The following is a 24,561-nucleotide window of genomic DNA, read 5'->3' on the forward strand; positions in this document are numbered from 1 at the left end:
GGGTCAATTTCAGAATAACATGCCTCAGCCACCTATGAATCAAGCTTCGTCATCAATGCAGCCTAGGCCTCAACAATCAATGCCTCAACCTGAGAGACCTAATGAACTGCAAGCAGCCCTGTTGACTCTTACTAACACTCAGACTCAATTTATGACTGAGACAAGATCCTCCATTCGAAACCTTGAGACACAGGTTGGGCAGTTGGCAAATATGCTCAATAACAGACCCCAGGGAAACTTGCCAAGTAATACTGAAGTCAACCCCAAGGAGCAAGTTCAAGCAATCACTTTGCGGAGTGGGAAGCAAACAGAGCAACCTAGACCTCCACAGGCAGTGGTTCAGAAAAAAGAGATGGGTGCACAGTCTGATTCAGAAAGGGTTACTGAAGACCATCAGAAGTCAGAACAGAGTCCCCCAGTTGTCATTGAGCAGCCAGTTAGAGTTCCATACCCTCAGAGGCTTAGAAAGACTACCCTTGATAAACAGTTTTCTAAGTTTCTTGAGGTGTTTAAAAAGCTGCACATAAACATTCCTTTTGCGGAGGCCTTGGAGCAGATGCCCAGTTATGTTAAGTTTATGAAGGAGATTCTGTCAAAGAAAAGGAGAATGGAGGACTATGAGACTGTAGCACTCACTGAAGAGTGCAGTGCTATTTTACAAAGGAAGTTACCCCAAAAGCTGAGAGATCCGGGGAGTTTCACCATACCTTGCACCATTGGCAAGTTTGAATGTAAGCACGCCTTATGTGATCTGGGGGCAAGTATCAATTTGATGCCCTTATCAGTGTTTAAAAGACTTGGTTTGGGGGAGGCAAAACCAACAACTGTCACTTTACAGCTCGCAGACCGATCGTTAACACATCCACGAGGTATTATTGAGGATGTTCTTGTGAAAGTGGATAAGTTCATATTTCCCGCTGACTTTATTGTTCTGGACATGGAGGAGGACACAGATGTTCCTATTATTCTTGGTAGACCATTTTTAGCCACAGGCCAAGCTCTTATTGATGTTCAAAAAGGAGAGCTTAAGCTGAGAGTTCAAGGAGATGAGGTGGTCTTTAATGTCTTCAAGTCTATGAAGTATCTGGTGGCTAGTGACAGTTGCTTTAGTGTGGATATGATAGAAAAGGCAGTCTCCAAGAGAAGGATGAGCAGTGATGCCTTAGAGGCAGTATTATTGGGTGATGAGGGCGATGATGATGAGGATGCTGAGATCAGAGAATGTGTAAACTGGATCAACTCTTTCTTACCATATTGGAAAAAGTTCCAAGAATTAGCGGATGCGACTGATAAACCGCTAACCTCCATTCAGCAGCCACCACCGTTGGAATTAAAGGTCCTCCCAGATCACTTGCAATATGCTTATTTGGGAGAGAATGAAACTTTACCGGTCATTGTGTCAGCTGACTTGTCAAAGGTAGAATTGGAGAAACTGTTGAGGGTTCTAAGGGAGCATAAATTGGCCATTGGGTGGACATTGGCAGATATTAGAGGAATAAGCCCAGCGACAGTGATGCATAAGATTTTATTGGAGGAGAATAGCAAGCCATCCATAGAGGCCCAGAGAAGACTCAATCCAGCCATGAAGGATGTAGTATTGGATCAGATTCTTAAATGGTTGGATGTTGGGGTGATCTACCCAATTTCTGGTAGTGCATGGGTGAGCCCTGTGCAAGTGGTACCTAAGAAGGGTGGAATGACTGTGGTGAAAAATGAGAACAATGAACTCATTCCAACAAGGACTGTAACGGGGTGGCGGATTTGTATAGACTACCGCAAGCTCAATAAGGCAACAAGGAAGGATCATTTTCCTTTGCCTTTTCTTGATCAGATGCTTGACAGATTGGCAGGCCACAGCTACTACTGTTTCTTGGATGGGTATTCTGGGTATCATCAGATCGCTATTGCACCAGAGGATCAAGAGAAAACAACCTTCACATGTCCTTATGGCACATTTGCTTTCAGGAGAATGCCATTTGGACTATGCAATGCCCCTGCAACATTTCAACGGTGCATGATGGCCATATTTTCAGACATGGTAGACCGGTGTATTGAGATTTTCATGGATGACTTCTCTGTTTTTGGCTCATCATTCGACCTCTGTTTGGGTAATTTAAAGAACGTGCTGCGTCGTTGTGAGATGGCTAATCTGGTGTTGAATTGGGAGAAATGCCATTTTATGGTGAAAGAGGGGATTGTCCTTGGCCATAAAATTTCAAGTGAGGGAATTGAGGTAGATAGAGCGAAAATTTCTACCATTGAAAGGCTGCCTCCACCAGTTTCAGTCAAAGGAGTTAGAAGTTTTCTTGGTCACGCTGGGTTCTATCGAAGATTCATCAAAGATTTCTCAAAGGTGTCTAAGCCTCTCTCGAATCTGCTTATGAATGGAGTTGTCTTTGATTTTAATGACGAATGTTTGAGGGCGTTCAATTTCTTGAAAGAAAAGCTTATTTCTGCTCCAATTGTGATAGCTCTGAGATGGGAATTGCCTTTTGAGTTGATGTGTGATGCCAGTGATTACGCAGTGGGGGCAGTTCTGGGACAGCGGATTGATAAGGTATTCAGGTCTATTTACTATGCTAGTCGGACTCTAAATGATGCTCAGCTTAATTATGCCACTACAGAAAAAGAGTTGCTAGCTATTGTGTTTGCTTGCGATAAATTCAGACCATATCTGATTGGTAACAAGGTGATTGTCTACACTGATCACTCTGCCATTAAATACTTGATGTCAAAGAAAGATGCCAAGCCCCGCTTGATTAGATGGATTCTGTTGCTTCAAGAATTTGACATGGAGATTCGTGACAAAAAGGGCAGCGAGAATGTGGTAGCTGATCATCTCTCTAGACTTGAGGTGGAGGAGACTGAAAATAAGAAAGCAGTGCAAATCAATGATCATTTTCCTGATGAGCAGTTGTTTGGGGTAAGTGAGACTTTAGCTGTCCCGTGGTTTGCAGACATAGTGAACTTTTTGGTTGCAAAAATTGTGCCTTCTGAAATGTCAAAGCAGCAATTAAAGAAATTCTTTTCTGAGGTGAAACACTACTATTGGGAGGAACCTATTCTCTATAGGCACTGTGTTGATCAGATTATCAGAAGGTGCGTTCCTGAAGAAGAGACGCAGTCCATTCTTAATCACTGTCATACTCAACAATGCGGAGGGCATTTTGGTGCATCAAGAACGGCGGCTAAGGTATTACAAAGTGGTTTCTATTGGCCTTCATTATTCAAGGATGCAAATGTGTTTGTCAAGGCCTGTGATAGATGTCAGAGAACTGGCAATATCTCGAGGAGAAACGAAATGCCTCTACAAGGGATTCTTGAGGTGGAAATGTTTGACGTATGGGGCATCGATTTCATGGGGCCTTTTCCACCGTCTTACAACAATGAATATATTCTCTTGGCAGTGGACTATGTATCCAAATGGGTGGAGGCTGCAGCAACTAGAGCCAATGACGGTAAAACTGTGCTTAATTTTCTGCATAAACATATTTTTACTAGATTTGGCACTCCCCGAGCTCTGATCAGTGATGAAGGGAAACACTTTGTGAATAAGCAACTGGATGCACTGCTGGCTCGTTATGGAGTTTATCACCGAAAAGCTTTGCCTTATCATCCTCAATCAAATGGGCAAGCTGAAGTTTCGAACAGAGAAATCAAGAGCATCCTTGAGAAGACTGTTGACAGTTCGCGGAAAAATTGGTCGAAAAAGTTAGATGATGCGATTTGGGCATACAGAACTGCATTCAAAACACCAATAGGCATGTCTCCTTATAGGTTGGTGTTTGGTAAAGCGTGTCATCTACCAGTTGAATTGGAGCATAGGGCATTTTGGGCTATGAAAAAGTTAAATTATGATTGGAGTGCCGCTAGTGAAAGAAGACTGTTGCAACTGAATGAACTTGACGAGTTCAGAAATGAGGCTTATGAGAATGCTAAGATTTATAAAGAAAGAACAAAGGCTTGGCATGACAAGAACTTAATCAGAAGGGAGTTCCAACCAGGGCAGCAAGTACTTCTGTTCAATTCAAGACTTCGACTGTTTCCTGGCAAATTGAAGTCAAGATGGTCCGGACCATTCACTGTAGTTCAAGTTTTTCCATATGGTTCTGTAGAAGTTCGGGGCAACTCAGGTGATTCATTTAAAGTCAATGGCCAGAGATTGAAGCCCTACTTGGGTGGTAGTTTTGATCAAGCGAAGTCTATCCTCCTTCTGAAGCCTCTCTGAAGAGGGTTCCGCGTCCGGCTAAATGACGTTAACGACAGCGCTTGTAGGAGGCACCCTATATTTTACTTGTTATTTTTTTACTTTTGTATTTGTAAACAATGGATATTTGGTTTATTTTTGGACTTTTAGAATCGTGAAAAACGTGAAAAATGAAAAAAATTTAAAAAATCAAAAAAATCAAAAAAAAATTAAAAATTCCTTAAGGGCCGCGGCATAGCCCTATGATGCCGCGGCATTGGGGGGTTCCAGAGGCTCACGGATTTGGAAATTTGAGGAGGGCCGCGGCATAGATGAGGAGGGCCGCGGCATTCCAGTGTGGAAATTTGATGCGGGCCGCGGCATAGTCAAGGTAATGCCGCGGCCCTAGTCCGAAAATTGGGATAAAAAGCCCTAAATCAACCATTATCCCATTCATTCACTCTCACAATCTTACTCACACTCAAAACTTCTTTTCTCTCTAATTTTGTTTGAGACTTCCATCAGTCAAGGAGACCACAAGAAGGATTTTTGTGCCATTCAAGTAAGTATATCTTCTCTAATCTAATATTTTTGATTAGAGATTAGATTGCATTGTGGTGTTGTGGATTGTTCTTTGTTGTTCTTGTGAGAAGATTAAGGGTTTTGTCAATTTTTGATTGTGGGAATTATTGTTAAAGGCTATTGATTGTGGGAATTAGTGTTTGGGGTGTTGATTGTGGTAATTAGTAAGTTTGGGGGGGAGTGACACCAAAAAGGAAAGTATACTCAAGTTCTTGAGAGCATATTTGGGGGTTTAGTTGGTTCTTTTTTAAAGATATTATGGGTCCTAAGAGAAATCCCCCTAGAGGCACCTCCTCCAAGAAAGCATCCTCATCACGCACTCAACCACCACCAACACCACCTGCCCCAGCTGAGTATGACACGAATCTTTTTGTGAGTAAGGATGCTGCCGATTTGTTTAAAAAGATTTATAAAAGATCGGTGGTAAGGGAAAGGGGGTTTGACTTTGATGAGGCCCCTGCTGTACAGCACCCTGGTTATGAACTTATAAAAGCTGAAATAGTGCGTCGAAGATGGAATTTGTTTTGTGACTCGAACCATGTGGATTCATCCAACTGCTCTATTATATATGAATTTTTCGCCAATTTCTCCTATCAAGATGCAGAGCAGAATAATTTTGTCAGAGGCAAATTGGTGCCTACATCAGCCTATGCATTCAACCAATTACTGGGTCTTCCCTCTTTTTCTGCACAAGAGGATGAATACTGGCAGTTGGCCCATTTCGAGGAGCCAGACTATGATGCGGTGGCTGAGGTCTTAAGTATGGAAGGGGCACGTTTCAGTTATCATAATGGGAGGCCCAAAGAGTTGTTCAGGTGGCAGCTAAACCCAATTGCAAAGGCGTGGTTTTATTTTGTGTGTGCACGTTTACTGCCGACGTCTCACCTGTCCTCTGTTGATCGAGAGCGTTGTTTGTTAGTGTACGCTATCATGACTCAAAAGAAGGTCGATGTGGGTCGCATTATTCGATATAGCATACGCAACATCAGTCGATTCAACACTACCGCTGGTGTCGCCCATGGTACCTTCCTTTCGACTTTATGTAGCACTTATGAGGTACCAACCTTTTCCAGCGATCTAGTCCGGAGGCCAATGGGGGCCATCAATCAGACCTTGTTTACAGCCTTTCCTCCAGCCTGTCTTACGCAGCCTGACTCTACTCAGCCAAATAAGCGCAGCCGGGCTGATGAAACAGGGGGCCCTGATCGCGCTGAGGAGGAGGAAGTAGAAGAAGCGGGTCCCAGCAACCCACATGAAAATTTGGCAATTGGAGGACCGATTGACGAGCACACACAGAGTACGCATGCTCGATTGGATTACATTATTCAACAAAATCAATATTTAATCCAATCGCAGCAGGCGCAAAATCAGCACTATAATGACTTTATGGTGCAACAAAATGACTATGGCCGGGCTCATATTGAGGAGTTGAATACTTTGGTCACAAGGTGGACTATGAGTTCAGCCGATGAGAATTATTTCACTCCACCGCCACAGTACACTCCATATCAGTGGCCACCTCCACCACCTCCACCGCCATACTGATGTGGCGTCAGGTAAGTTTTCTTCCCTTGTTTTTTTTTTCTTTATCACATTGGGGACAATGTGCGTCTTAAGTTTGGGGGGGAGCTTATTTTGTTTTATTTTTGTTTTCTGCGTTGTTTAGTTTAGTTTAGTTTTCTGTAGTGTAAAAGTTAAACCATCATTCTTGTCTGTACTTGCTTTGTCTTTGCTCGTGAAAAGGAAATTGAATTCAACTGTGTGCTTGGTTCAATTGTTTTAGAGTTGAATTTAAAAAGTTCTGTGGGAAATTTTTAATATGTTTTGAAAAGACAACATTTTGGATTGTATTATATGAGTTTGACTAGGGTTGGTGGAATGACAATTTGAATCTAATAGAACTTGCATTATTTGGCTTTTGAGGCGAAATTCTTGATGACATGTGTTTAGAAAAGTGATTTAGGCAATTTTTTTTGGATCGATTGTGCCTTTCAAGCCGACCTTGAGTTAATTATCCTTAGTTACCCTTTTGAGCCTTGAATTTGGTTTTTGTTCTTGATCATACTATTTGAGCCTAAATTTCTTAACTTCTTTATTTTTGTTTTCCTTTCCTTTTGTTATCATAAGCATATAATCTGTGGGAAAGAAGAAGGAAAAATAGTAAGAGGTTGTTATGATTGGAATACAGTATGATTGTACAAAAAGAAGAGAGAGAGAAGTCTTTGAAAGAAAAAAAAAAAAAAAAAGAATAATATCACTTTGTCACACTCCTTGATCATATATATATATAGAAAATAATAAGTTTGGGGGAGTGTGATTTGAAAAAAAAAAAAAAAAGAAAAAAAAAAAAAAGTGATAAGTCTAGAAAAAGAAAAGAAGAAAATAATGAAAAGTGTTGTCATCTCTCTCTCTAATTGTATAAAAGGGTGATTTTTGGTGTGGAAAAGAAAATTTTGGTTGGTTTTAAGGTTTTATGCTTATGGTAACGATTGAGCTTAAATGAGAATTTCATCTACCCTTACCTAAGCCTAACACTATAACCTGTGAAAGTCCTGTTGATTTCAAAACATGTGTTGTTGACATTAGTGGAGAAGGTCGAGTAATGCAAGCATATTGTAGATGTGGTTTGTGGAATTGTATGGAATGAGTTGAGCATATATGATCGAATGCAAGTGTTGTAGTCATTTTCATGATATATTATTGATTTCCCTAATTGAACTGTATAAGTTGGACTTTAAGGCAATTGAGCTGAAATTCTGGTTATAAATATTGCAATTGAGGTTTCATGAGTGTTAGCAAAGCAGTGTAGATGGTAATGATGGTTTAGCTTGTTCGTTTTTGTGTTTGTTTCTTTTTGTTAGTGTAACTTGGTCTTTACTCGAGGGCGAGTAAAGGTTAAGTTTGGGGGAGTTTGATGAGTCTAGTTTTTATGATGTCTTGGTGATGTTTTTAGTAGTCTTTTATTTTGTTTTTCCTTGTTTTAGTGCGGGTTTACGCTTTGTTTGGTTGTTTTTGTGAATATCAGGAAGAATTGAGCATGTGGAAGGAAATGCCAAAGAAAGGGAAGAAATAATCGAGTTTTTCATCATATTTTGATCAAGAATGGTTCTCAATACCATTTGGAAGTGTTGGTGAAATTTTGGGATGAAAACTTGAAGAATTGAAGAATTCCTTAAGAGCCACGGCATGATCAATGTAGGGCCGCGGCTAGGGGGAGAAACAGAAGCATGGTTTTTGAGGACATCTTCGGGCCGCGGCATGGCTAGGTAGAGCCGCGGCATGGATGGGCATTCTGCCCAGAAGACAATGATGCGGGCCGCGGCATGGCTTCAGAGAGCCACGGCATTGAAAGGATAGTCTGCCCAGAAATTTTGACACGGGCCGCGGCATAGTGTACGTAGAGCCGCGGCCCGCCTCTCTAAAATCTAAAAAATCCTAGGTTTTAAAGGACGAAAAAGAAGAGAGAGGGGGGTATGGACGAAGGGAGGAGTTCTGGTGTTGAAGGCTCAAGCTTAGAGTATTTTTACATGTTTTTCTTCTTGATGTTATCTTTAAATTCTGTTGTGATTAGCACTATGACTATGAACTAATTTTCTGTTTAGGATGTTCAATTGAATCACTTGAATTTCTATTATGACCTAATGCAATTTTAATTTCCTCTTTTCCAATCTTCTTCAATTCCTTATAACCTGTTCTTATAGATTGATTATTGATTGGCCATCTTTAGTCATATATATATATATATATGTTTTTAAGTCAAAATCTGAGAAGTGAGATTTAATTATGCTGTGGTTATATTGGACATAATTCTAATTTAGAACGAAAGTATCTGAATTAATTGTGTAACTGTTATTAAGTTGTGGAATTTAATGCTACCTTTGCGGTTCAATTTACCATAGAAATATAGGAAATTGTCACCTAGGTTGAGTTTATAATTCATAGAATGATTATAGGCTGCTGTCTCAACTTGTTAATTGAATTAGGTTAAAATAAGAAGAATTCATACTTGGCATTAGGGAATAATAGGAAGGATAGTTGATGAGATTGAATATCCTAATTGTTTCTCAGTGATTGAATTACGAGTTTTTTTACTATTAGTTATTATTCTATTTAATTGTCGATTATTATTTCTGCACTCTATCGATTCTTTTGCTGTATTTTACAAAAAAAAAAATCAAGAAATTTTAATTCATCGAATAGAACAAGAGATTAATTGACTGGTAATTGATGATTCAGTCCTTGAGGACGATACTTGGTTTTACCATTTTATTACAAGTTTGCGACTGTGTGCACTTGCATAGCAAAATTATCGCAACAGGAGGAATAGATCCTCTGGTTTGAGAAGAAACTTCATCACTGGTAGACATTATTGGAGACAATGTCTGAACAATTTCTGAAAAAAATGGGCTTGGGCCTGAAACAGTTGGGCTTTAGGCTTGCAACAGTTGGAACTGTAACGACCCGACTTTTCTTAACTAGACCCACCGAACACGACTATGACTATCTGGGGTCAACTGGACCCTTACGGTCAACTTTGGTAAAAATCGGACGTTAAAAACTAATTAAACTTTAGAGTAAACTTTAGAAAATTTTACATTGGAGTACTTTGAAATAAAATAGTATTTGGATGGGATCCCATAGTTTTTAAAAAAACAAAATGTAGTTTAAACATAACTTAAGAAATAGTCTGTAGCCACATGGCTTTCTTTAGATAACTAGTAAACATGAAACTGATGAAACTGTTACTGGACTAAGCGGAAAACTTAAGAGAACCCTGACAACCTTGCATGTCGGTTGTTTCATAGTATGCATACTTCAGACAGAATCCCCTCCAGCTCATTGCACTGCTCCTTAAGCTTTGCCCTTACCTACACACACAGAGTAACTGATGAGCTATAACGCCCAGTAAGGAAGCTAGCTACAACTCATGATTCTACTATCTAAAACAAACTTTGCATAACAGAAATGCATATCTAGAACCTACAAACTGAGCAACACATCTAGCATATTCACATAAGTCAAAGTGTTGCGTAACATAGTAAAAACATATAACTGAGCCATCGTGTTATCTGTGGGGTTTTAATCCCAGTGTGGCCTCCACGGCCCAGAGAATACTCATCTCCCGTACCAAAGGGGTACACTCCGCTAAAACATGACGACTTTACTGACTTGGCGGATAACCCCACTGTACGGCTGCATGGGGAATCCGCCTTCACAAGGCCTTGTACTGAGCCATCGAGTTATCTGTGGGGTCATGATCCCCGGGTGGCCTCCGTGGCCCAGAGAATACTCACCTCCCGTGCCAAAGGGGTATACTCTGCTAAAACCCGATGACTTTACTGACTGGACGGCGAACCCCACTACACGGCTGCATGGGGTCCACCCTCACAAGGTTTCCCTTGACAGTCACAAACATTGCACATGCATTCATGATACACTAAGCACATTCAAACCCGATAGATGGGTACTATCATGCGCATCCAGCCATATAATCACACATATATATAGCAACTAGAATTTAACCAACAGTATACAAACATGCAAACAATTCACTCAGATCACAACAAGCTAAGTTACTCTTGGTGTATACTTCCTTACCTCTTGTCCTTAGCTTTCGCGAATTATGTCTTTGTGAGTATTTTCGATCGCGTTTAGACCCTATAATCATATTGGGGACAACATGTCTTAGTTTATGCTTACTAAGATTCTAAACTATATAAGGGAATTTTAAAAAAACAAAACTGAAATTCCCGACCCTGGCCCAAACCCGAGCCCTTGGGATAAATTGACCATAATACCCCTCTCAGAATCCCAAACTCAACTTAGAAAATTATTATTTCCAATAATAATTTTATCCTAGGCCATGTTCGAAACTTCAAGTCAAAACTCCAATTATTTCTTAAAATTCTGTTTTCCGATGCTCGAGTCCAATTCACGAGCCCCGAGCCCACCTCTTGACCTTGAGACTTAAAATTGGTAATATTGTACTTCCTAAAATATTCTCTAAGTCCTTGAAAATATTTCATAGGTTCTAAGTCATCAAATCTAAACTTAGAAACTAACTGCCAAACTTAGAATTTTTCTTGAAGCTTACATAATAATTCCCGAGCCTAGCTTGTAAATTATTATACTTGGACAATAAACTAGAGAATTTTTATCCTTAATTCCCATAATCATATTTTGATCTTAGAATACCTAATCCCAAACCTTGCAGTAACTTCCTAAAGTTTCAGGACCAAATACTACTTTTTGTCCTTTTGGTTACAAATTTGTAACCATTTGTAACCAGCTGGGTCATGCACACATGCATGCATGTGACCCCATTCTCATCAACCTCATCACATATTCAGATATGGCCATCCGAACCAAGGTTTCTCACCATGGCAGCCACGATCTCACTCCCTAGACCACCATGCTCATCACTTCGGCCACCATTGGCACCACCACCGGCCTCCACGCTTTACCACCCAAAGTGGTATCCCCCACGCACGGCCAGCCATCACCACCCATCTTCAACCAACACCAAATCATCTCAAACTTCAAGAACACATATATTAAACTATCCCTAGCACCTTAAGGATGTTCTCTAGTCCTAAAACGCTGATTAAAACCATACATAACAGCCCATAAATTCATCACCATCCTAAGAAACGAAAATGAAAAATCGGAAACTTAAAACTTCGAAGGAAATCTATGAATATATACCTCTTACTGTGGCCGGTTCTTGGTGTGTTCTTTCTTCTCCTCAACTTAGTCCAAAACACTATGGACACAACAAAACCATTCGACATGAATTTGGTACTCAGAATATAAGAGACAAATTAACGCAAAGTAGGTTCGTACTTACGTCTTTCCTTCGAACTGTTCTTGTACCGAAACCTTCAAGCATACTCTCCTTTCCCTTGCTTTCTTCTACAATGGATTAAGAGGTTCTATGAACGTGTTGAGGTTCTGTAACTTCAATGAAAAACCCAAAGAACAACCAAAGAAAACTCACCTTCGATTCCTCCTTCTTGGACCCGAAGTGAACGTACACCAACAACAGAACTATAAGTGTTCTTCTTCTTAATATCTCAAACTCTCTTTGTTTTCTCTAATAACTCCAACATTGACTGAAGCAAATGAGGGGAAAATGACATCGGTTCCCTCCCTTGTAACCTCCAAAACTGCCAAGACCATTTTTAAAAAATGGTTTCCCTCCACTCCACGGGGTGGCCGAGACACCCACATGAGAAGCACAATAATATGTGTGCTGAAATGTTACATGCATTTTATCCAAGATAATGCATTAAACCATTGCTTAAAAATAATTTAACATCAACTATGGTCTAAGCACTAAATAATGCAACTTTGGTATAAACTTATGTCTATAATTTTATGTGAGTCCTTTCGACATAAAATCATAATTTTAATCCCATAAAATTCCTCTTGAATTATTCATAGACTCTTAGTGAATAAGTCACAAGATCATAGTCTAAAATAATTCTAAGATTTTATGTGGATTCCAAACACATAAAATCATATACTTAAACTCTTTGAACAAGATGTCCATCTTAGATTTATTTCACATCTAAGTTCTCATACTATGGTCTAAAGCGATCAACTCACAGTTCTTTAATTGAAATAATATTCACCAAATATTATTTTAATTATTACTCATACACTTGATAAAAACAAGATTCATAAAATAATGTTTACATAAAACACAATAAATAAATAAAAAATCGGGTTATTACAGGAACAATTTCTAAAAAAAAAAATAATGAGACTAAGACACTGAGGAAACGAAGGAACGGAGCTTCGTTTGGATAGATTGCAGGACTGGGTCAGGTGTCGAACGACTTTGCTGGAGTGTCTGGAACGTCACCAGATTGATTCGTCCGAGTGCATAGAGTGTCATCGGAATGCTTCGTCGGAGTGTCTGGAGTGTTGTCGGACTGCTTCAGAACATGCGATTGGAAGGAGGGACAACTTAAGGGTGCTGGAGAGAGACAACCTCACCTGGAGCACATTTGAACGTTGTTGGAGAGTAGAGGAACAACCGCCGAAAATAATGGAAAAAAAACAGAGAGTGGTCGAAAGAGAGGGAATCGAGAGCCTTAGTTCTCTGATACCATATAAAAAACTGAAAAAAATAAATTGTATTTTATTTCTAGGTTGTTCACAACCTAAAATAGAGAGTATATATAGGGGAAATACAATTAATCACTCTAAAGAAACTGAAACGATTAGAGTACTAAATAAATGAAATATTAAAAAACAGAAACTATTCCTATTCATAACTGTTAAATGAAATATTCAAAAACATAAACTATTCCTATTCATAATTGTTAACAAGTCACAAATCCTCATCATAGTAACTGCTAAGGAAGTGTGAAATTTGGGTGTATTCCAGAAGAAATAAACAAGTCACAAATCCTCATCACAGTTAAGAGCCTGATCCGGTGATAGAACCACTTCCCGCAAATGATTCAGGATCTCCTCCCTCAATCACTCAGTCAAATCTAGACATTCATATTGCATTAAGAAAAGGAACTAGATCTTGTACTCAACACCCTATTTCAAAATTCATCTCTTATTCAAGATTATCATCTCCATTTAAAGCTTTTACCTCTAGTCTATCAGATGTTGTGATTCCCAGGAACATCAATGAAGCACTTGATACTCCTCAATGGAAGGTAGCAGTTCTCAAAGAGATAAAAGCACTTGAATAGAATGGAACTTGGAGATTGGTGGAGTTACCACTAGATAAGAAGATAATAGAGTGAAAATGGGTGTTTACAGTCAAGTACAATGCAAATGGATCCATTGAGAGGTACAAATCTCGATTAGTTGCCAAGGGATTTACTCAAACTTGTGGAATTGACTACACTGAGACATTTGCTCCGGTTGCGAAACTCAATATTATCAGAGTATTGCTCTCGTTACCAGCCAACTTGGATTGGGAATTGCATCAACTCGCCTCTGGGTTTTGAAGAATCTCCTAATTCAACTAAAGTCTGTAAACTAAACAAATCTCTCTACGGTCAGGGGCTTGGATACATGCAAGGTCCCTCGAGCATGGTTCAATTGTTTTCTAAAGGTTGTCAAGGGGCTTGGATACATGCAAGGTCAGACTGACCATACTCTATTTATCAAACACTCAGTCGAAGGGAAAATGTCAGTTCTGATCGTGTATGTTGATGACATAATTGTTACCAGCAACCATACTGAAGAGATGAGTATGATTAAAGAAAGGTTGGCAAAGGAGTTCAAAGTCAAAGATCTTGGTGCTCTCAGGTATTTTCTGGGAATGGAATTTGCTAGAAGAAAAGGAGGGATTTCTATGTCCCAAAGGAAATACACTCTTGATCTCTTAAAGGAGGCAGGAATGCTCGGTAGCAAGCACAACAAGAATCCAATTGAGCTTGGAGACAATAGGAGAATGTTCGAAGGAAGTCCAGTTGACAAAGGGAGGTACCAACAGCTAGTAGGGAAGTTTATCTACCTCTCACACACTATACCTGACATTGCCTTTGCGGTGAGTCTAGTTAGTCAATATATGCATAATCCTTGTCAAGGACATCTCAATGCATTATATAGAATTATGAGGTATCTCAAGCAAACACCAGGAAAATGTCTTTTCTTAAAAAAGACAAACGAGAGAAAGATTGAAGTGTTCACAGATGCAGATTGGGTTGGGTCAGTTGATGATAGAAAGTCTACATCTGGGTATTGTACGATTGTTTGGGGTAATGCAGTTACATGGCGAAGTAAAAAGCAAATGGTAGTTGCGAGGAGCAATGTAGAGGCAGAATATAGAGCCATACCCCATGGAGTATGAGAAGAAATTTGGATTAAACGCCTACTGAGTTAAAAATTGAGTATGTAACTGCCATTCAGCTTTATTGTGATAATCAATCTACCATCAGCATTGCACATAATCATGTACATCATGATCGAATTAAACATGTAGAAGTAGTTTTTCACTTCATCAAAGAGAAGATTGATGGAGGAACCATAAGTATTAGATATGTACATAAAAATCAACAGCTAGTTGATATTCTCACAAAGGGGTTGTCCGAGTGAGTATTTGATTTTCTTGTAAACAAGCTTGGACTTATCAATATCTATAGTTCAGCTTGAGAGGGGGGGGGGGGGGTGTTAATAGTTATGAATAGGAATAGTTTCTATTTTTTAATATTTCATTTATCTAGTACTCTAATCGTTTCAGTTTCTTTTGAGTGATTAATTGTATTTCCCATATATATACTCTCTATTTTAGGTTGTAAACAACACAGAAATAAAATACATTTTTTTTTAGTTTTTTATACAGAGGAGTCGTTCTCTTAGCATTGTGCCTTACGACACCCTCTCCAAATCCCTTGTTCTCTATCCTATTAACAATAAAGGAATTCTCTACCACCCGAGCATATGGAGTAATTCCCAATACAAACGCAACCCTCCATCGCCATCCATCATAAGATTCAACCCCTAAACACATCTTTCTTTTATTGTGACATTTTTCGGCAATATACCATTTGTAATCCTTGCCAACCTATTAAGCTTCCATGCATTTTCAGTTGTAGTACTATTGTCCTAATCTGACTAGTGTCCTTATCCACCTTCGTAGTCCAACTACGTCAATATAATACTTTCCATTTAATATTTATCGGAATCCTCCCCGTCTCATTATATCAATATTCTTAATCTGGGTTATAGCCTCCCACCATATCAAAGCACCATCTCATGGCATAAAATTTGTATAAGCCATCCTATCGTAATTCACCATCCTTGTAAGATCTAGGATGGAACTATCCATACTTATTTGTCATTCAGTTTCGCTCTAACAGAATCTACGCCTCTCTCAAAACAAAAGGGTGTTGCTTTCATAGTCTTTCTCACTGTAATGATATGTGAAGAGAATTGTATATTGTATTGAAAATATAACATCTATTTATACACAACTAGAGAAGTTATTCTAGGAAACTAAATCAACTAATTAATCCTAATTGTCAACTAATAAACAGGTAATATGCACACTATTACACAGCTAATATTCACACTATAACACTCACAATGGTTCCAACCGATTCCCTCACTTCAGGTTGCACCACCAAACCTATTGGTGTAGGAATCACATGTTGGGCAACATTCTCTGACAGTCTTTATTAAGCATCAATAATCTGAGATTACATCATATACACAGTTGAGAAGACAAGCACACTCAAAGTACAACAGTTCACACACAAGCACTCGAGCTCTCACACCCTGTACCCCAATATACCTTAGCTCTCAATCTGACTAGAAGTCTTAAAGTCTAATAATCTCTCAGGAATACAATGTGTTGTCTTAAATAATCACCACAAGTTGCGTAGTTATCTATATGATAGAATGAAGTACATGTCATTCTCTTTGTTTTTCACATTAGTTGGCATCTAATTTGGTTTCCTTTGTTAAGGTTTTTAGAGTACTTTTCATCCTCTAAAAAACAACTGTCAGTATAAATTATTGTTAATACCCTTAGAAGAATAGCCTATCAAAAAAAATTGATCTCGAACAAACTCCCATAAAATAAATATATATTCTAATTTTGTGGCAAACAATTCATCATACCTTCAAATTTAAAGAAAAAAACATCAAGTTAAAATAAAATAGTATTACTAAAAGAAGGTTCCAAATGTACATTCACACATATTCTTTATCAACAATATTAACCACTTCTCAATTGAAAAACATGTGAATAAAGTAATAATATCATATCCTAGTTGTTGTGTTATTAACCCCTGCAAAAACTTATTACAAACACATAGAAAAATAACTAACAATATCGAAGAACAAGTTAGTTGGCAGGAATTTAATCATACACCACAAGCACACAAGTTTACTTGGTTTGGACTTGACCAAATTAGGTTAATCCTACATCCAAGGCAAGGCCATAGAGGTCCTTAGTCAAATTCAATTTCAAAAATCAACTTCCACACTTTAAGTGCGATGGAGGTGGCTCGAAAAATAGGTTGAAGGGAATGGGAGAGTTGTGAATTAGAACTAAGATTCAAAATGAAGAAAACTCACCATGATAATGGTTGTAGTTGCAGTCGCAGAGGGATGATGGTGTTGTTGGGAGGCACAATGACAATTGTGGAGGTGCAGTATCGATGATGGAAGCGGAGGCAAAGGAGTGGTGGTCCGATGTAGCTGGCGGTAGAAGTTGATTTAAAGGGAAGTAATTTTTTTTACGCTAAACTGCTAAGTAGTGTTTTTAAGGGTAGAATGGGGAATGACTAAAAAACTGGGTAATATTGAACTAAATAGAATTAGTAGCTAAGTTTGGTTAACTATCCCTAAAAATGGGTACTTTTCAAGTTACAAAAATTAACTTAACATGCAATACATTTTTTATTTAAAAAAAACCAAATAAAATTAGGCAACTAACTTGGATGTAGAATCCAATGTACAGTTGTCCCTATTTTCCTAGTGCATTATATGTTACCACTTAAAATACAAACGGAAAATTTTCAAGCTTTATGCGTCATAATATACATAAATTAAAGGGAATTTACTCATTTGGTACCCTATTTTTTTGCAAAGTATCATTTTGGTACCCTCTGTTTTCAATAATGCTCATATGGTACCCTGTATTTTAAAATTATACATATTTGATACCCTAGACTCAGATTTGATAGATAAATTTTTTTCAATATGATCAAACTGTCATCAATTATATGTAATTAAGTAATTAAATTTAAATTTGGAACTTACATAATTGACAACAGTTTGATTATATTGGTAAAATTTTATTAATTAAATTTGAGTTTAGGGTACCAAATATGTACGCTTTTAAAATACAGGGTACCATATGAGCATTATTGAAAACAGAGGGTACCAAAATGATACTTTGCAAAAACACAGGGTACCAAATGGTCACCTACCCTAAATTAAAAAATATGGCAATATTATTAGGCATCCTCAAAATAGGTCTTTTTGTAAAATTTTGACATAGTACCCATGACATTAATTCTTTTCTCTCTCTCTCATAACCTATCTTTCACATTCTCTCTCTCTACCAAGGCGACACTACCACCACCAACATCACCACCACCACCACAACACTACTTTACCTTGAAGCTCTTTTTCTCTCTCACGCATCGTTTCTCCTTCTAATCTCTACCCACGACCATATCCTTGGATTGAAGCACCATGTCCATTAATACCACCATTGAAGCATCCATTGAAATTGTATATTCTACATACACATTTTAAGATTTTACATGATCTAATCATTTAGATCTCGAAAAATAGCAAATTTTTTTTAAAAAAAAAAAAATCATCTGAAACAGACAATTGAGTAAAAAGATATGAATCTCCAAAATTTTCGTCAAATTTCAGTGCAGAGCATCGAAAAATCATCGTTTTGGTCGAAAATCAAGTTTACATGATTGCATCGCAAAAGCATCGAACAACATCAATTCTGCATCGAAAAAGCATCGTTTTGGCAACAACAAAAAATCAAGTTGTCATGATTGCATCGCAAGACCATCGAAATTGCATCGATTTTGTATCGAAAAAGCATCAATGGTAGTATTAGTGACCATCAATCCAAGGAGATGGCTGTGGGTAGAGATTAGAAGGAGAAATGATGGGGAGAAACGATTTGTGAGAGAGAAAAAGAGCTTCAAGGTGCCTTGGTGGAGAGAGAATGTGAAGGATAGGTTATGAGAGAGAGAAGAATTAATGGCAGGGGTACTATGGTCAAAATTTTACAAAAATGCTTATTTTGGGGATGCTTAATAATATTGTCATATTTTTTAATTTATGTATATTATGATGCATAGAGCTTGAAATTTCCCAATACAAATCCTGATCAAAATTAAAGTAATCAGAGTCCCAAGAAATTAACTTCGCCAACTATGGATTTTGCCTTTGGTTATATTAAGTACTTGAAAATTTTGGGTCTCTTTAATTTTTTTTTTGAGATTGCATTTAGGGGAGGCAATTTGGGTCACGATGCAAAGACACAACACGACACGAAAATAAAAGTTTGGGTGACACGTTTAATAATTGTGTTCATGTTCTTGTTTTAGGTTTTCACATATTTAATAATCGTGTTGTGTTCGTATTTACCTTAATCGTGTCGTGTCATAATTCATATTGACCCATTTAATAATCGTGTCAACATGATAACACGAATAATTATCATAGATTTTATAATTTTTTTCATATAGTTGTGATTAATTGTGTCAATTTCATATTGTGTCATAACAAATTAATCGTGTTATCGTCTTAATGTGTTCGTATCGTATTGACTTGTTTAATAATCATATCGCGTTTGTGTTTTTGACATGTTCAATAATCGTGTCGTATTTGTGTTTACCTTAATCATGTCGATACAAATCTGACACGTTTACACAAATTGTCAACCCTAATTTCATCTCATAATTGGTTGGGGAAGGATAGTTGGCGTAACTGTTACTCAATTACTTGATGAGCAATGGTGTGGGATGGGTATATAATACCTTGATAACAATTTATAAATATCAACATTGAAAATAAAAAGAAGATATTGATCGAAAGAGCAATCACAAGGATTACAACAGACGAGATTAGACTATCTATTCCACGGCACTACCTTATGGATTATATCTAGTAGAGTACAATTATAGGACCCATTAGGGTACCCACGACCATGAGTACCCCATTAAAATTTAAAAATTTGTAATTATTTTAATAGAATAAAAAATTAAGTATATTAATATGTAGTAGTGTTATATATATAATTACATCTCTGAAAACATTTTCTTATGTAGCATCAATTGAGGGATGGGATGCTGAGGGATCCAAAGTTGAGCACTCTCGGCAAGATCTAGAAAGATTGAGATTGTGTTAGAATACACTTCCACTTCAACTAGTTAGGAGCAAATTTACTGCATAAAATACTATACCTCTCCCAGTCGAGCGTTGATTTTCAAAGGCACTAAATCATCAGCTCGCGTCTCACCTATATTTACAATTGCAGTGGCAGCTCCTGCTTCATGAGCAGCTCTGTGGAATTGAAAATTGAATCACTTAACAGACCAGCCTAACAAAACCTTGGAAAAATGAAAAAGAAGTGGATTGTCTTTATTTGCTTCCCTCATCACTCATCTCTTTTATCTTTCAGAGGAAAAGCTGTGTTTCACAAGATTGGAACAACATTATTTTTGGCAAAACTTGCTTCATTAGTCATTACACATTGCTTTCAATTATGAGAGTTAGGCATACTGTTTAGCCAAGACCATTACACTGTGTATTTTAAATAGTGCTTAACTCACTAAACAAGTCATTAGGCCATAAACGTCCATCAAAATGTGATTAACGATCGAGGGTTAAAAATTTCGGTTAAAAGGAATGGATATTTCACTAAAACGTTAAGCTATACATGGGATCTCATATAAACATTTATAAAGTTGTTTATAGTTCCAAAAAGGTCATTACAAATCAAAAGTTACAACCCGCCGACTTAAGCGGCCAAAATAGGGTTTAACCCTAGTTCCTCTGAGAAACCTTGGTCGTGGTGGTCAAGCGACTGCATATGTACACGTCGCCACCTAAGCTCTCCAACTCATGGTTGGTCCAGCTTTTCTTTCCCCTTACCTGCACCACATAGCACCCGTGAGTCAAGGCCTAGCAAGAAAATTTAAACATGCTCATAAGGAGTGAATAATACATTATCAAACCATAATAAGCATGCCTAGCAGTAATCACCCTACTCATGCACGCATACCATTCATATAAATGACTACAGCGTCATAGGGATCAAATGCCCTAAATAAATTATTAACTTGATCATATCGAGGCCCGTTGCCCGAGTTACATGATTAATAAACAACACTGGGGCCCAGCCTTAGGACTTGGGACTAATAAGTCACCCCGGGGCCCATTGCTCTATCCTTTGAATAATCAGCCTTAGAGCTAGCCCAGTGTACCTGGCGCTTTAGTTCTCCATGACCATTGGGCCGAACAAGCGTATGATTTACTCTTGATTAGATCTAACCATATCGACAAGCGCTCTACGCACTATTGCCACCCTTGGCTCATGAGTAAATGCTTTTCGACCAGCGTTCATCGCTATTTCCATCCTTGACTGATAAGCCAAGCATTTTTCCAATTATACAATGCTAACAGGCATTCATCATATAACAAATATCCATATACAAAGCATTCAGCATGCCTAATCAATAATTCACATGCATAATCATAATCATGCACATTTACAGGGTTCAATGCCCTAATCAAGACTATGTTTAGCTTTCGGGCCAAGCCCTAATCATGTACATCACATAATGGGTGAAGTTTTCTTACCTCAGGTCCAAGTGTAATGAAAAATAAGAATTACCCTCGAGCACGATCCTAATCCCGAGCCCCTAGCGATAAGCTCTAATTATGTCATTTTTCCGCTAAATCCTCTGGCTCTCAAGCTTCTAATCTTTCCTAGAATCGTTATGACTCTAACCTTGCTTGAATCTGAGCCCTAAAACGCGAGTTTCCTTCAAAAATGCAACGAACGGTAAAAAGGAGAACAGGAGAGAGATAAAGTGTTTAAACGTACTTTTCTGTTTCTGTCAAGTTACTTTAAACTCAAGTAACCTTAAGTAAAACCCAAGTCTTGGGGTCCCAAAAATGCCCCCTAGGGTAAAATATTCAAAATTCCCAAAATTTCCCCCTGATCTCACTAACTCCCAATATATCCTCAAATATTCACTCCCATTACCCAATACCCCAGTAATGTACTAAATACCCCTTGACTCACCCCGAGTCAAGTATTAGTCCCGTTGTGACTTTCCCGCTAACTTGCTCTCTAGGATCACCTCGTGCCGAGTAACCCAAATATATCCACATAATAATGTAGTTTCACACATATATCACATATATGCCAAATATACCCATAACGGGCCAAATTACGAAAATTGCCCTTCTGATAAGAAACGGTCCCACATGCGTATTTAATACACCTAAATATGCACATCAAGTCATATTATAATATAACTCACATAATCATGCAATGATACACATATATATAACATAAACACATAATTTCATAGTTTGCCATCCTGGCCCCCTAATTAAGGCCATAAGCCTTATTAGGTAATTTGGGACGTTACAGTCAAGGACGGAGCTAACCATGCCTGTCCTTTGTTCAACTCTGGACGGGTCCAAACCTCCCTCAGAAACTAGAGGATGATACTTTTGGAATCTTTCATATAGAAATTCTCATCTATTTCCACCCTCAGGTTAAACTGTAACTGGTGCCATTGTTGCCAACACACATAGGGCAGCGTTCCCTGACAGAACTCGCTTTCTCAACCACCTAATCTCTTCCTCTTGCCTTTACAATCTTGCTTGCATGCTAGCAAACATCTGTTACCAATCCCAGGGCCGATGAATGATTATGGCCTCAGTTGCCATCATTAACACTGCCTGATCCAATTGATTGCCTTGGTTACAAAACTTCCAAATCTATCTACAACCGGTAACCTAACCTACCAGCCCTGATATTCTTATCCAGCACTATACCATTAGCAAGGCCAAACAACACAATAGCCATATAATACACGTACCAGGATGCCAATCCATAATACTCAAGCATCACTCACCAAACCTCAATCCCACAATACACAAACATATCCATCATGCTCCCTATTCTAGTAGATAAGGCAACTCATATAAGTAGTTAAATAGATATTGCATTTAATACCAACCAACCCTAAGTCGTGCTTGTCTCTTGCAGCGAGCGTACATGTTTGGTCAATCTCCAGGAACCATAAACCTTGGTATGCTCTGATATCAAGTTGTAACACCCTACTACCCTAGAGTCGTTACCATGTGATTTTAAAAGGTGCCATTAGCTCGCTAATCGAGATATTAGACTGAAAAGTGTGATTAAATCAAAATAAAGACTCGTTTAATGAAAATTAAGTATAAAGGGTTGGACATTCATTAAAATTATAAAAGTGTTATATTGGGATCGCAAAATATTGTTTTGAAATACATTTACAATCCAAAGATGTGGTACAATCGACCTAAGCAACAAAATTGAACGTTTACAATGTGTTCCTCAAAACAACCCTAGTCGTGGCGGCCAGGTAGGCAAAACATGTACATACCGCTCCATGCCCTCCAACTTATGGTTGATCGACCCTTTCCTTGCCCTTACCTACACCACATAGCACCCGTGAACCGAGGCCCCACAAGAAAACTTCACAGCACAGCATATAATAATTTACTTTAGTAAATACATAATTAATCAAACACGTCAAACAATTTACAAGTTCCTATCTGCATTCACAACAGCACAATAGCATAACAGCACAACATCATAGCAGCATCACAGCACAACATCATAGCAGCATAACAACACAACACCATAGTAGCATAACAACACATAAGCACAACAGCGGCCTCTGCCGATCAGGGTACACTACCAGGCACCAAGTCTACGGTCTTAACCGAGCGAGTGAGTATAGCACCCTTTCAGGGTCTCGCCCTGGCGGCCTACATTCAGCATGCTTAATGCCAATCCCGACCCTTGCCACTCCCAGCCCTTGTCGATCCTGACCTCTGCTGCTCCCGTCCTTTGTCGATCCCGTCACAAACACACGTATGACGTAATAGATACAAATTATACACATAATACTAAGCACAATCAAGCTCTACGGGCACAGACAATTTTCTTACCTTGTGTCCCAAGCTGACAACCCAAAGCGATCCCGAGCACGATCCCTAAACTTTAACCTGAGCAGCAAAACCTAGTCACAACATAATGATAAATATCCATCACGATCTAAACCAAATAAAAACCTTTGGAATAACATACTAGCCTCTAGGACCTCGAATTCTACTAAACCGTGTAGTAGAATCCTTCACAAGCCTTAAGATTTTAGTTTCCGAGCTTAAAACCCTTAATTGGGCAATATCCCTTATTTGAGCCGCGGCCCAGGCCCTTAGAGTCGCAGCACGCCACAAGTCAGAGGGCCTTGAGGCTCTCCTCTAGGGACACGGGCCACACGCACCTTAGCTTGCGCCGCGATGCTTGGACCAATTCAAAGGCTCCCAAGCCTCCTGGGTTCATGCATGTCGCGGCTCGAACCTACAAACCTAGTTTTTTCCCTGAGTTTTCTCAAGCTAACATCACCAATTCCTACCTAAACTTGCCCCAAACTCATAATTACATCCCAATCTTATAACAACACAGTATGACCAGCATATGACCATTAAAACTAAGCTAAAACCTCAGCACAATTTAGAATCCCAATCTTTAAGTTCAAAACCCTAGAACATCCAAAACAAATAGATCAAGCGTAATGTCCCAAATTACCTAATAAGGCTTATAGCCTTGATTAGGGGGCTAGGATGGAAAATTATGGAAATTACATGTTTATATGTGTTTTATATGCGTGTAATTATGTGATTATGTGAGTTATATTATTATATGAATTAATGTGCATGTTTAGGTGTATTAATTAAAAATGTGGGCCCATTTCTTATTAGAAGGACAATTTTGGTAACTTGGCCCGTTATGGGTATATTTGGCATATATGTGATATATGTGTGGGACCACATTATTATGTGGATATACTTGGGTTACTCGGCGCAAGGCGATCCTAGGGAGCAAGTTAGTGGGAAAGTCACAACGGGATCAATATTTGACTCGGTGTGAGTCAAGGGGTATATTGGGTATTTAGCACATTACTAGGTTATTGGGTAATGGGAATGATTATTTGATGATATATAGGGAGTTAGTGAGATCAGGAGGAAATTTTGTGAATTTTGACTAT

At 38.5% G+C, this 24,561-nt stretch overlaps 1 protein-coding gene and 1 long non-coding RNA gene across 2 annotated transcripts; one reads left to right on the forward strand and one right to left on the reverse strand.

The window, feature by feature from the left end:
• Positions 1 to 13,925: 13,925 nt before the first annotated feature.
• Positions 13,926 to 14,591, forward strand: LOC133823716 (uncharacterized mitochondrial protein AtMg00810-like). Its single transcript, XM_062256564.1, has one exon. The coding sequence runs from the start codon at positions 13,926 to 13,928 to the stop codon at positions 14,589 to 14,591; it is 666 nt and encodes a 221-aa protein (XP_062112548.1).
• Positions 14,592 to 19,244: 4,653 nt separating this feature from the next.
• LOC133821179 (uncharacterized) lies at positions 19,245 to 20,000 on the reverse strand. Its single transcript, XR_009887360.1, has 2 exons — positions 19,690 to 20,000; positions 19,245 to 19,610 (listed from the first exon to the last, which is right to left on the reverse strand). It is a non-coding gene; the product is annotated as an uncharacterized LOC133821179 (long non-coding RNA).
• Positions 20,001 to 24,561: the final 4,561 nt, after the last annotated feature.

The sequence above is a fragment of the Humulus lupulus genome, chromosome 1 (genome assembly GCF_963169125.1).
Source record: "Humulus lupulus chromosome 1, drHumLupu1.1, whole genome shotgun sequence".
Lineage (NCBI taxonomy): Eukaryota > Viridiplantae > Streptophyta > Magnoliopsida > Rosales > Cannabaceae > Humulus > Humulus lupulus.